General features: G+C 34.9%; 1 protein-coding gene across 1 annotated transcript; it reads left to right on the forward strand.

Moving 5' to 3' along the window:
• Positions 1–518: 518 nt before the first annotated feature.
• Positions 519–2,096, forward strand: LOC126971903 (lipase 1-like). The gene has a single exon (XM_050818417.1). The coding sequence runs from the start codon at positions 519–521 to the stop codon at positions 1,767–1,769; it is 1,251 nt and encodes a 416-aa protein (XP_050674374.1). The 3' UTR covers positions 1,770–2,096.
• The last annotated feature ends 13,323 nt before the right edge of the window (positions 2,097–15,419 follow it).

The raw sequence follows: 15,419 nt of genomic DNA on the forward strand, positions 1-15,419 counted from the left end.
ATCGGTTTTTAAGATACGCCACAAAAAGTTAAGATCTCGACAGCCACAATAGTGTAAACATTCACATAGATGATGCACTAAGATTATTAATTATTTTGATATTACAAACATACACATCGATTTGAGTATTATGTAGACATATACTTTTAAGTTAATTGAAATTACTTATAATATTCAATTGTTGTAACTCAACCTAATATTACATCAATAGTCAGACCATAAAAATTCTCAAAAATTACAAATGTCATTAATATACTGATCATTTGTTAATTAGACCTAAATAGAGAGCAGATGAAAACTTTTAAAAGTAATCTAAACAAAATGTTTTGCACCAGTATAATTTGGTATTTAACATAATTATATTTAGTTATGATTCAGGAAACTTCCCGTTATTCTTAAGACCTTTACTCCGAGGTCAGTACGATATTATAAAACTGAACAGTATCTTAAATACAAAACATTATGAAGTTACTTCTATGTGCGTTAACAATTAAATCATTAGCATGCAAGATGGAAAAATGATAAGTTACATCATATTAATCGTATGTGTTCAAAGTTCAGTGTTAACGATATCAGTTATCTATCCACACCCCCATAAATTGTTATCTATTTCGATACCAGAAAATCGGGCTTTGAAAAGATCGTTAGGATTTATTGAAGACACTTATTACAATTTCACTGAATTAGCAAATAAATACGGACATGAAACAGAAGAATATGAAGTTACTACTGACGATGGATATTTGCTTACGATATTCCGAATAAAAACAAAATGTGTGACACCAAGACCCTACCCTATAGTTCTATTGCATGGAATAATGGATAGCGCTGATGCTTGGATATTGGCAGGACCTGAATTAGGACTTGGATATATTTTAGCAAACAATTGTTATGACGTCTGGGCAGCTAATCATAGAGGAAATCAGTATTCTCGTAAGCATATTAAGCTTAATCCAAATACAGATTTTGAGTTTTGGAACTATTCAATAGATGAACATGGCTACTATGATTTGCCAGCAATAATAGATCATGTTCTTAACGCCTCGAATAAAGAAAAAGTGTATTTTATTGGCCATTCTCAAGGAACAACGGATTTCTTTATAATGACTTCAATTCGCCCTGAATATAACAATAAAATTCATCTTTCAATACAATTGGCACCAGTGGCATATTTGAAACACTTAAAAATACCCTTAGCAAATTTTGCCGCCAAACAAACAGAACTTATAAAAAATATATTAGACGATATTGGTCTGCAGGAGCTCTTGGGGAAGTACGAAATCATACATCCAGTGTTAGAACAGTTGTGTCAAGTGGCGCCGGTTCCATTATGTGAATTCATATTACAGTTAACCACTGGTTATAAAGATGGTATCTCTCCAAGGACATTATCGGTGGCATTTGGACATTTAGTGGTTGGTGTTTCAGCCAAGACCTTGTCTCATTTTGGACAACTCATTCAATCAAAAAAATTTCAACGCTATGATGAGGGAAGAGAAATAAATCTGCAAAAATATGGTTCCGAAAATCCTCCTGAATACAACGTATCAAAGATTACATCGGCAGTTTTATTAATGTGCAGTAAAAACGACTTGTTATCATCTTTAGAAAATGTAAATGAACTTAGTTCGAGGCTGCCAAACTTAGTAGAAGAATATGTAGTTCAGGACAAATCTTGGAGTCATCACAATTTTCTTTGGGGAATCAAAGCACCTGAATACGTGTTCAATAAAATTTTGGGATACTTAAAGAAATACGATCAAATATGAAAATATTAATATGTTATGTATAACGAGGAAGTAAATGTTTGGAAATTGAAAAAACATTACGTCAATGCCAGTTGAACAACTTTGAATAAGGTCGAGATCATAGAAATAATGAATGTAAGAAGAAATATTTTCCAAGGCAAAGGACAACTTGTAATTAGCCACTTTATGCCGACAACTACAATATGCATTGAGAGGACAGCAGTGGTAAAAATATTATGGATATCATAAAATTTTAATAGTGTTTACTTTTAGATTTAAATTATATTTTGTGTCATATTTTTTATAAAATTTTCATGTGACTTATGTTAGGTTCTAGTTTAATGAATTACGGGTATTACAAAAAATGTGTGATATTTAATAAAAAACGTTATTGTTGCTGTGTATTACTTTTCAAAATAGTTATCCAAATATTAATTATAGTAAATAACCACTGATTAACCGTTACATAATGTTTTCAGGTTCAATAGTAGAATATTTTATATTACACAAGTGCTGACGCGGCGAACATTGATTTGCCATATAAGTACCCCGCGCGTTAAAGTTCTTGTCATAGCGATAAAAATGTATGCATATTATGCAATATAAAGGTATTTCTAAGTCAAAAACATATAGTTTTTGGATTAGTAATCACCATGAATTATATATATACTAAACTAAAACCTTCTCCGAAACACGCTGCATATCATGGTGTAAGTATTATTCTGATCAGTTCAGTAGTTTTCGCAGTATAACCGAATGAATCCGGCGTTGCATGTATTAGTATAGATAGATATGGGCTTTGTTTTTTTAAATCATTTAGGGCACACTATTTTGTGCCACAGATATCTGCAGACAGATTATCAGGAAGTCGGCCCAGAAGTTGTTTTGTAAAAGACGTGCTAGAAAACTTTTACTTGAAAGTACGGTACCCTAAAAATACGCGAAATATGTTCATTACCGTAAGACCTTCAGCGGTATATAGATTTAATGTCAAGTGCATCTCTTATAATGTTGGCTAGAACTTAAACTTATCTGAAAATGAAAATATATATTAAGAGAAAAATGAAAAGAATACATTTTAAACATATTATTTAACGATTTTTTAGGGCTTTGGCGTCGTGGGATGGATTTTCGGCTACAACAATATTCACCGTTTTTGTTAGATTCTTAGAAAACATACAATCACAAAAATAGCCGTTACAAATTATTGTATTTCCCAGTTAACATAAATTGAAATTTAGAATATAGGTAACCTAACCACAACGTACAACCTATCCATACATGGCTAAAGACGTTCCGGACTTTATAAGAGCTTGAACACTGGCCCTCGCTTAGCCCAGATCTGAACCCTTTGGCCTTCTAAAACTTAGAGACGCTGACATCGAGTCTCTTAATAAAGGCATAAAAGGCAAAAAAAGGTATTTATTTTCTCAAAATTGATTTATTTTAGAATTCTTTTGATATCATTTCTAATAACTACTACTAGATACTACTACCGCTTCGGAAACAAATGGCGCTCTGATAGAGAAGAAGCGGCGCAACTCACCCAGCATTCTTTTTTTGCGCTCTTTTTAATAAAAATATACAATATTGTACTTTCATTGCTATTGCAATAAAATAATCACAATCTAGTACCAGGCTATTCGATCATTTAGATATTCAGCAGTGGAGTAATAGGATTTACGACAGAGCCATTTTTTATAAAACATTTAAATTTATTTATAGATAATGCCTGAACAGTGGCTGGGACTTTATTGTAGAAGTGTATACATTTACCCTTAAAGCTATTATGTATCTTATGAAGTCTACTAGAATTAGTTACAAGCAATCCCTTATTTCTAGTGTTATAATAATGAAAATCACTATTAAGAGCAAAAATATCTAGAACATGCCATCATCAAACATGTGAAAATCAATAGATTCGTAGACAGATTAAAGATCTGTATTAACGCCAAAAGTAGTAATTAAGAATAGACTCCTTTTTTTATATTTCTGTAAGATCAATATAGAAGAAGACATGTTTAAGTTAAATTAAAATAAATTTCAGAATACATCACTTCATAAAAAGTAAATACATTTTTATTTGAAACAGAAGTTAAGGCAAGACTTCTAATAACATAATATCCTTACTAATATTATAAATGTGAATGTAAATTTGTTTGATACGCTTTTACGCCGGAGCTACTGAACCGATTTTAATGGAATTTGGTACAGCGATAGAACAGAGCTTGCATAAGGACGTAGGGCTAGAACTTAGGACATACATTTTATCCTGGAAATTTCGATGGTTTCCGCGGGATTTGTGTAAAACTCATGTCGAAATAAGATTCATATAATATGTTGGGAACGGGAGCGAAAACGGGAACCGGAACTGGAATAGGACATGAGATTATATTGAAATCCAAACTTGTTAATTATTTTTAAAACCCTTTATCTACGCGGAAGAAGTTGCGGGCATCAGTAAGTATATTATATAAAGCACAAAAACGGCGTTGAACTTTTTAATCCTCATCATTACAACAACTACCACAATAGGTAGAGGTGTTGATGAGAAAAGCTTAAAATCGTTGAGTTTGTGTTTCTAGGATCAAAGTTATTCAGGTTCAAACATTTCCCATAGCCCATAGCCATAGTGCCAAAAATAGCAGGAGACTCTCGAGGGACGAACAGGTCGTCACTAGTAGTGAGACACTCTAAAAAGTCAAAAATCAATTCCACTCAATATTTTGGGATCAAATTCAAATGTTTTTATTCAAAATAGGATGTGACATCTCTTATTGAAAGTCAAAAACTATCCCGTTCTAAAAAGAATGCCTCAGACCTGAGAAGAACAGTCGCAACAAACTCAGCGGGCTTCCTTTTTTTTCATATAAAAATATGCTTCCAAAGTAATATCGTACAATTAAACTTATTATTTAATAGCCTTCAGGTCGCTCCATTTCCAATACAATCAATAAGAAAGTCATTTATGTTATAGTTACCTTTACCACACAAACGTTTTTTAACAATTCTTTTGAATTTCGTAATACATTTGTTTTAAGCATTTTCTGGGATCTTGTTGAAAAACCATATGCATCGCCCGCAAAAGACTAACTCGACTAAGCCGAGTAGTAAGCATTATATGTTTATGTCTGTTTCTGGTGTTTACATTATGGTCAGGACAAATACATACATAAAATTACGCCTCTTTCCCGTAGGGGTAGGCAGAGACCACTTCTTTCCACTTGCTACGATCCTTACATACTTGTTTCGCTTCGTCCACTTTCATTATTCCTTTCATACATGCTCTCCGGTTTAGGGTACTCTTGACCTGGCCTTTTTTCAAGACGTCCCTGATTTGATGTTGAAAGGTCTGCCTAGATCTAAGCCCTTCCAACACTTTCATACACACTGGCCTTATACACTTTCTTCGTCAATCGTTCTTCATTCATTCTCTCGACATGTCCAAACCATCTCAGAATACCTTTCTCAATTTTTGTCACAGCATCTTCTTTCAGACCACAACGTTTCCTAATCTCACTATTTCTTATCCTGTCACTCAGTTTAACTCCTATCATACTTCTCAACGCTCTCATCTACACTGCATTTATTCTGCTTTCATGTTTCTTCTGCCATAACAGTCAGGACAAATATAATTAATTAATATAAAAAAAATATGTCAAAATTATAGTAAGGGAATTTCCAAGTAATAATTATAAATCGTTCATTAATTGCAGTAGGAAATAATAAAACAACCTGTCAAATGAGAATGTGGCGTCCACTCCTACCTTCGACTTCTACTACGGTGTCTCGGGTTTGATTCTCACCCGCCACGCAGAAATTCAAATTCAAATATATTTATTCAAAAAAGGATTTTTTTAATTTAAATAAGTGATATGATATCACTTAATGGAAGTCAAAAACTACCATCATTCAAAAGAGTATGCCTCAGACCTGAGAAGAAACTCAGTGGGCTTTTTTTTTCATAAAAATCTGGTTACAGTATAATCGAAATATCATATCATAAAAATCGTTTGTATTGTATCGTACAATGAAGTTTTAATAGCCTGAATGCGGTCGTTCCATTCCCAATCTATATTATCATTAAGAAAATCATGTATGTTTTAGTATATTATGTGTTGAATTTCGTAATATTTTATTTGTTTTGAACATTTTCTGGCATCTTGTTGTAAAAGCATAATACACTAATAATAATCTTGAAAGACCAAAAAATTCTGAGCGGCACTACAACTGCGCTCGTCACCTTGAGGCATAGGTTGTTAAACCTCATTTGCCCAGCTAACTCTAATTGCAATAGCTACGGCGCCCTTCAGACCGAAACATAGTAACCGTGAAGCAGTAATGTGTAAGCAACACATTACTGCTTCACGGCAGAAATAGGCGCCATTGTGGTACCCATAATCTAGCCGGCATCCTGTGCAAAGTAGCCTCCCACGATACATAATGTTTATATCTTTAAATTTTGCTTTCAATTACTCATTAGGATCTAGGTTATAAATAGCGCTAATAGCCTCTTTTGCAGTACAAAGATGGTTTTAAAGGCAGCATTGTCCCATAGCAATATACCATAAGACTTTCCAATACCAATCCTTTAAAATGGGGGCCCCATTGTAATTTGGTATCCAGAGTAACGCCAAGAAATATAGCAGATTCCAACGGTTTAATCACCTCTCCGTTTAAGGAAACACTCGCACCTACATTTTTGACATTTGGTACGGTAAATTTTATATATTTCGTTTTCTTGCTATTTAACAATAGGTTTTAGCACTTAACCAGTACACGGTGTCAGATAGGACATCGTTTACTTCGTCATACCCAACTTGGTTTCCTTTCACAATGAATATCAGTGAATTGTCATTCGCAAACAATACTACCTTATGTTTTTTTTCTGTGTTTCAAACTCATATGCATGTTCATATAAAGTCGTCAACACACTTGTGTTCACTCTGGTCTTACTCTTGTAAGACCAGAGTCTTACAAGAGAACCACACACTCTTGTGTATGATCTACGGTGATGACATACCAACAGGTGATCTGTATGTACGTTCGTTTGTCCTTCTCTTCCATAAATAAAAGTTGTTTTTGTATTTTTTTGTGAGTACAAACTTTTACTGGTAAGGTCAAAAATAAAACACAAACAATATTTTGATTGGGTTTTATACTTAAATTAAAATATTGATTTGAAAACAAATCGAACAATGGAAAAACTAAACATTTTTGAAGTAACCTTCTTTAACGGCGTTGAGCACTTTTCTTGGGACGGCTATAAAATATAAAACTCGCGTCAGGACACGTGGCCTGATCGAAAATTCGTAAGACAGTCGTTGAAATCATGGATAAAAGTTGATTTTTCTGAGAGATAAACTTTTCAACATAAAATACTTGTAATAGATCTGAAGTTAATTTTTATGTTATATAATTTGTCATTTTTATGTTAGATAGCGCAATAAATTAATATTGTATTTGTGAACGTAAACGCTAGTACTTTTATACTGATAAATCAAGCAATCTGTGCGAAATTATTCCCCAACCATTCCAAAATATTCGAAAATGCACAACGTTAATCTTCAAGTTTTCACTTCTGCAGCACTACCGAAGTGTAACCCGTATTTTTTTAAATATTTCTGATTACTAGGGATAGTCATAATATAATGTGACATCACACCTTAGTATTGCCATACATAGGATCTCTATACAAATTATTGTTTTGAAAGATGGGGCCTACTCTATTTACGAGTTACTCTAACTTATTAATAAACAATGAAAAGTTACTCCAAGTTTAAAATAACTTCTCCCTATTATATAATTCTGTAGTGACAGTAAAAGTGAAGGTTAAATAAACACAAAATGATTTAGACTTGGAATAAGTATCTTTACTTCGCGTTTATTTAAACACAGTTAAATTTTAAATGCCTGTAACATTGTATTTCTTTGTTCAATATTCAGTGAACAACATTAATATAACTTAGTTTATTAAAATAAATACGAAAATGAGTTAAAAGCCCAATTCCATGTATTTAACAATTTAAGATTATGAGATAAACCCAGATACATACTATAGACAGACGGATGGTAAGAGAAATATTAATCATCGCCTGTTGTGTAGGCAACCCTCAAAAATTAAAAAAAAAAAAACAAACAATCGCAATGCAATAACAAGAATAACAAGAGTGACTCAATAACTTGTTCTCATATTAAGCTCTGTACTTAGTAAATGTTATTTTATATCCAAATTACATTCCAATGACGTGAGTATTCTGCATTGACTTAACTTGAATTCTCCAATGATTCATGCATGGTAGTGGTAGGACCTAGATAATAATTCATCCAACTTAAGGGCTTAACACACGGCAGCTTTAAAGTATATTAATGTACATTGCATTCCAGGATGTATTGTATATTATTTAGGACAACAAACAATCATACGTAGAAATAGTGTTACTAATAAGTAATAAAAGAAGTGTAAAGTAGATCCTGTAGATGAAGCCACAACCTGAGAGTTGAACAAAGAATACAAGATTTTATGATGATACGTCACTCCAACGGTTAGCTCTCTTGGTAGAGTACTCGCACGACATAATTTTATTTGTGTATTAATCCTAGAAGTGAGGGTAATCACTTTAAAACAACATAACAAATTGTTTAGATTTACAAGAACGTCATCTCAAGTCAATTTCCTAATATGCAATTTCACCAGTGGGAGACACCTTTGCACAGGATTCCGGCTAGATTATGGGTACCACAACGGCGCCTATTTCTGCCGTGAAGCAGTAATGTATAAGCATTACTGTGTTTCGGTCTGAAGGGTGCCGTAGCTAGTGAAATTACTGGGCAAATGATACTTAACATCTTATGTCTCAAGGTGACGAGCGCAGTTGTAGTGCCACTCAGAATTTTTGGGTTTTTCAAGAATCCTGAGTGGCACTGCTTTATAATGGCAATCAGCTGAATGTCCTGCTCGTCTCACCCCTTATAATTATAAAAAAAATGTAAATATTGGGTTTGAGCAGATTATGAACTGTAAAGTAGATCCTGTAGAAGAAGCCACAACCTGAGAGTTGAGCAAAGCATACAAGATTTTATCACGATACGTCACCCAAACAGTTAGCTCAGTAGGCAGAGCACTCGCATGGAACGCGAGAGGTCGTGGCTTCGAGTCCCGCATCGTTCATAAAATTTTGTTTTCATTTTTTTTTGTGTATAACTAATTGTAGAAATAGTTAAGTATTTGTACCATTAATCCCGTTATCACCGACTTACTAATGACAGTTGGGTCATGAACAATGTTATATAAAGGTATTATTTATAAACTAAGCTTTTCATAAATTAATTACCTAACTAATACTTATAAACAAAGTTTACGGGATGTTTCCTGAAGCAAACAGTTTTAAACATTACATAACAATTTTAATTTATCTAAGACTAAGCGCCTGTATTTATGTTTTTTTTGCATTAAAAATATCGAAGTTGTTAAAATATTTATTGTTTAAATCTACTGCCCTATAGATAGGGCAGGGACAGCCACCGTTAGTGCGACATTTTGTTAAAGTAAATAATTGATTTGTAAGTGTTGCTCTCATATGGTTTCGAATGGGTACACGATAACAAATTTTACGTGTTAAGTCAATACAGTCATATTTATCGGTTCATAAGTCGTATAACAACATACGCTAACTGCATACGCCTCGTTTCCAAACTCAACATGTTTTATTTTTAACCGACTTCAAAAAAGGAGGAGGTTCTCCATTCGTCGTCGTTTGTTACCTCAAAACTTTCGATTGGGTGAACCGATTTTGATAATTCTTTATTTATTTGAAAGCTGGTGCTTCCCTTTTGGCCCTATCCATGAGAAAACCATAAAACTCTTAAATTTGCTGTACATACGTATAGCAAAGTGGATGATAAATTTACGAATAACTCAATATCGCGCCAACTGATTTCGATGATTCTTTTTTTATTGGAAGGGATATACTTCAAAAATAGTTTGGTGAGAGTTTGGTTTGGTTCTGATTACGGAATCCGTGGTAAAGTAACGGAACTCTTCAATTAAGCGCTTACGTTCGTTGCTGCATTAAAAAATTAGTATATATTAACATATTTAGACAAATTCTTAGTTAGTGGGAGTCGGTGCCATCCAAGATAGGTTTGTAACTACATACATAGTTATAGGTGAGATGTGCTTGAGTCGTGAGGAGGCGAGAGGCGAGAGCACCGATTCCAAAAATAACAACAATCGTAACTAGAATTATTTAAGTAACTGCTCGTAATTAATTAATTAATAATAAGTTTTTGTATTTTTATAATATACTTCTTTAGGTTATACGGTATACACGTTATGAAAAAATGATGAGGGTGAAATTATAAGATGCGCGCGCATCACTGTAACACAAAAGTAACAGGTAATGCTGGTTCCTAAATTTTTCTGACGTTTGCGTCATTAGTTATTTTTTTTTTGATGTCTGCGTACATTATTAGGACAGGCAAAGGGTTCAAACCCATATAGCCGTATTCGTTATTTAATAATTAACTGTCAAAGCCATCTTTGCAAGATTTTTACAAAATTGTACTTTCAAAAAACGAAGAATACTCGCAGCACGAGGAATAAATCATATAAATGATTTTTGCTTCGTTAGGCCAAAGAAGTATAACTTCTTGCATACATAAGAAAACAACTTTTTTTGGTTTATTTCAATATTTACTTCATATTTAGTGTAAAAAGGTTCCATTAGCTCACAGAATACTCTAACTGCGATAAATCGAACAAGTGTTCTATGCAAATGTAAAACATTTGAAGTCTTCTTAAAACCATGCATGTTACGCATCACAAAGCCAAACAGCTTTATTAAATATGTTATTAACATCACTTATGTTATTAATAAGAGATTGATTGAAAAGTGTGGCCGTTGAGTTTCTTCTATGGTCTTCTCACGAGCTCAACTTTTTACGAACATATGGTAAATTCAATAATTTATTAGAAATATTTATAGTGACGATTCAAATGCGCTTAGTTTAAGCCTAATTGAATAAAGTTTGACTTTGAATTTAATAACTTTGTATAAATTGAGGATATCGCCATTATTATTATTTTAGATAAGGGACAAGTGTGTTTTTTTTTCTGAAAATAATGGACGAGACGAGCAGGACGGTCAGCTGATGGTAATTGATACGCCCAGTCCATTACAATGCAGTGCCGCTCAGGATTCTTGAATAACCCCAAAATTTCTCAGCAGCACTACAACTGCGCTTGTCACCTTGAGACATAAGATGTTAAGTATCATTTGCCCAGTAATTTCACTAGCTTCGGCGCCCTTCAGACCGAAACACAGTAATGCTTATACATTACTGCTTCACGGCAGAAATAGGCGCCGTTGTGGTTCCCATAATCTAACCGGCATCCTGTGCAAAGGAGCCTCCCACTGGAATAAAACTTAAAAGACCTAGTATTTTTTTGGATTAACGCGAGTGTTGCATATTTAATAAAAATACTTTTAAAGGATTAAAATGCGTGTAATTAATTGTAACTGTGTATTTACATCGGGTTACAATGTCGAAATAAAGTAATAATAAATATGTAAATTTTACTCAAAAACTTAATGTAAAAATACAGTTACACTAACACGCATTCTAATTCCTTGAAAATAATTTTATTTAAATTAAAAGTCTTTATTGAAATCTATCCGTTAGTTTTTCCCAGATGTGCGCACAAATTAAAACCTCTATCATTCTATTTATATAGATTAATTATTGCATGAGTCATACAGTCATACATACATAGAATATCATACAAGTCCCAACTGGATGTATGGTGTTCCCACTCAATACGGTTATCATAAACGATACGGACAGGATATTTAAAAAAAACGTATGCGTCTCGGGACGCTCGAAAGTAGTGATAACTTAAGCTAATCTAAGTTGAACTATTTAATATTGTAATTGTTAACTTGAAAAAAGCTCATGTTATTACTTATAAATTAAATTTGTGTAAAATAAATGTATAATAATATGATTTTAGAAAACTTATTTATTAATAAAATCTTTTATTGAATAAAAAATATATTTAATTCTTAGTTACAAAATTTGGAATATGTATATTATAAATTTGTGTATGTACAATTTTAGTACCATTATATTTCTATAAAAGTAACAATTGGTTAGAGTGAGAGACGAGGAGCCTGCCTACCGCTGCCGTATGCTTGAGCGAAAGAGAAGCCAGAGAGACTGGCGCCGTAACACGTCACGTTACGAATTAGATTACGCTCTCATAAGAAGTTATCACTTCAAAAATCAGCCTTGTCCCAAAACTTGGTGATCCAACGAGTGGTACACTCGTCTAAAAGGCAACAATTGAGAAATTACAGGAGCGTTGCCAGCCTTTTTTTGAAGGTAACCATGTCGCACAAGGAAGCTCATTCTACAGCTTGGTTGTTCATGGAATAAAATTTCTTGAAAACCGCACTCTGGACATACGCTACACATCCAGATGGTGGGGATGATGTCCTCATTTCTTGCGTGTCATGCGAAGGTGGAGTTAAGCGACAGGAATCAGGCCAAACAGCTCTCCAGAACACACAGTCGAAGACACACAATAAAACAACGTCTCTAAGCAATCTATTTTGCCATTCACAGCGCACAGGATTTAGTCACAAAAATAGTCAAGGCCAGCATAGACGTGTTTCCATTGTTATATAACCTACACCATTCTTCATGAATCATCTGTAAAGTATTGTGAACCCTCACTGTACATGCACGTGAATACTATGTATATTAGAAGACAAAAATGAATTCAAGAAAAATTGTAATATAAGGGACGAGACGAGCAGGACGTTTAGCTGATGATAATTGATACGCCCTGCCCATTACAATGCAGTGCCACTCAGGATTGGAAAACCCAAAAATTTTGAGCGGCACTACAATTGCAGTCGTCACCTTGAGATCTAAGATGTTTTGTCTTATTTGCCCAGTAATAGCTACGGCGCCCTCTCGACCGAAACACAGTAATGTTTACAAATTACTGCTCTAGCCGGCTTCCTGTGCAAAGGAGCCTCCGACTGACAATTCAATTCAAGAAGGAAGAAAAAAACTTGGTGCTTGTGAAATAGGTTATCTAGGGTTAAGTGCTTCTTCATAGGTCTTGGTATTAAATTTTACAATAAAATACCAACTGTAAACTATCCTCATTATGCTATTATATGTCACACAACTGGAGGCTATACAAATCCTTGAATATTTAAAAGCTATCGTATATATCGGTTGTAGGGCTTACTACAATGAAACTTTAAAAATATACAATTTACTTTCACTAACAGCCGCTTTCAATAATTAGGTTATTGAAAAAAAAAAGGTTAGGTCCTTAGTTTAACTTACAAGACGTAATATATTCTTTTACGCTTACTTACATTTCAATAACCTATTGACAGATAGCATTGGACTATAACTATATTGGACATAACTATGGATAGATAAGATCTTGTCATTAAACGGTGACAGCAATGTATCCGTAAGTAAAGTTAGGCAGTGCCTACCTCGTTGTGAACCTAAATATATATAGCACTAGTGTTAAAGTAAATTTACTACCCACGGTAGGCAGTCTAAAAATTGCATATACGAAGCAAGCAGTGTTTCATACAACTTATGTCGTACTGTCGGACTAAAGCTCAACTACGACTAGTTAGATCTACAGTGCCTACCTTCCTAGAAAACCAATGCACGCCCCTGCTAAGGGTAGATAGGTTATTGAAAACGGCCGTAAGACAAAGACGTGACTTGATAGACTGTGTCACCCTTAGACCTTAAGAAAATATGTGTGTATGAACTTATCCTGCACTTCTCGAGCTTTTGCCATTCAATGTTCCTGTCAGGTCTTCACGCACTCGCAGAACTTTCAACCTACCGACTCCTAGAACCAATATTGTGTTTCGCGCGCCTCTTCACAGAATGGATTCTTCATTGGATTACCTCACTAATGTTTTCGCTCTCCTCTACTGCGTCTTTTAAGAATAAGTTACATCAACAATTATTGTCCTTACCTAAAACCTTGTGTCATTATTCATTATTATATCTACTAGATTGTTTGTCTGTGTCTTGATTTATATAATATTGTGTATTCGCTTAAATATTCTATTGTTTACTTATCTTAACGTTCTGTTGTCATGTCTGTATAATTGTATTCTTTTGTGTTTTCAGTGAAACTATTCTAGGATATATCCAATATTGTAATTTTTATATTTTATTTAACTTCATTTTTTACTTTAGTGATGTATCTATTTGTTTCCTTAATAAATAAATAAATGACCAACAGAAAAGCCTACTATAATATAGCAGATTATATAGAAGTAATGCATGGATATTGACTGTTTCTGCACAGGCCACCTTAAATTGTATACATAAAGTAGGCTACATAATTCTATGCTTTATAAGATGGGTTGGGGTTTCATATCAGTTCTTCTCCCAATGTCAAAGCCCCTTTACGGAGTGATGTAGCTTGATGACGTTTACCGAGAGTTGATAAATTAATATATAACTATTATATTCTATTCTATTCTAATCTAATCTATCATTTTTTTTATGGAATTGGAGGACAAACGAGCGTACGGGTCACCTGTTGTTAAGTGATCACCGCCGCCCACACTCTCTTGCAACACCAGAGGAATCACAGGAGCGTTGCCGGCCTTTAAGGAAAGTGTACACGCTTTTTTTGAAGGTACCCATGTCGTATCATCCCGGAAACACCACACAAGGAAGTTCATTCCACAGCTTTGTAGTACGTGGAAGAAAGCTCCTTGTAAACCGCACTGTGGAGGACCGCCACACACCCAAATGGTGAGGATGATATCCTAACTTGTGGCGTGTCGTGCGAAGGTGGAATTCGGCGGCAGGAATTAGGTAAAACAGCTCTTCGGAACACTCCCCGTGATAAATGCGGTAGAAGACACACAATGAAGCGACGTCTCTACGCAACGCCAAGTGATCCAGCCGTTCACAGAGTACTGGGTCCCCGACAATTCGAGCTGCTCTGCGTTGCACGCGGTTAATTGGATCGAGCTGATACTGGGGTGCGCCAGACCAGAGATGACAGCAATACTCCATGTGTGGCCGGACCTGCGCTTTGTACAGCGCTAGAATGTGGGCCGGCTTGAAGTATTGCCGTGCTCTGTTAATGACGCCCAGTTTCTTTGAAGCCAATTTGGCTTTGCCCTCCAGATGGCCACGGAATTGGCAGTCGCTCGAGATTTCAAGACCCAGTATTCCGATTCTAGGCGAGGCTTTTAGGGAAGTGTTGTCGAAGAGCGTAGATGCGACATATGGGGTTTTTTTAGTGGTAAACGCGCAAACTTGAGTCTTCTGGGGGTTAAATTGGACAAGGCTCAATTTACCCCATTCCGCGACCTTCTCAAGAGAGGACTCGATAGAAGACACAAGTTTCTCCCGGCACTGGTCGACGATTTCCCAAGAGAGACGTGCATGGCCCGTGTATACGGCATCACCAGTGCTGTCATCTGCATAGCAATGAATGTTGGAGGTGTCCAACATATCATTGATATGCAGAAGAAACAGCGTGGGAGACAGCACACAGCCTTGGGGCACCCCAGCATTCACGGGCTTCGGGTTCGAGCAATATCCGTCGACAACGACCTGTATGCTGCGCCCAGTGAGGAAGCTGGAGGTCCACTT

Source organism: Leptidea sinapis, chromosome 24 (genome assembly GCF_905404315.1).
Source record: "Leptidea sinapis chromosome 24, ilLepSina1.1, whole genome shotgun sequence".
Taxonomy (NCBI): Eukaryota; Metazoa; Arthropoda; class Insecta; order Lepidoptera; family Pieridae; genus Leptidea; species Leptidea sinapis.

Excerpts from the sequence above, each read along its gene's own strand:
- LOC126971903 (XM_050818417.1), top strand. The coding sequence starts at position 519 with ATGATAAGTTACATCATATTAATCGTATGTGTTCAAAGTTCAGTGTTA.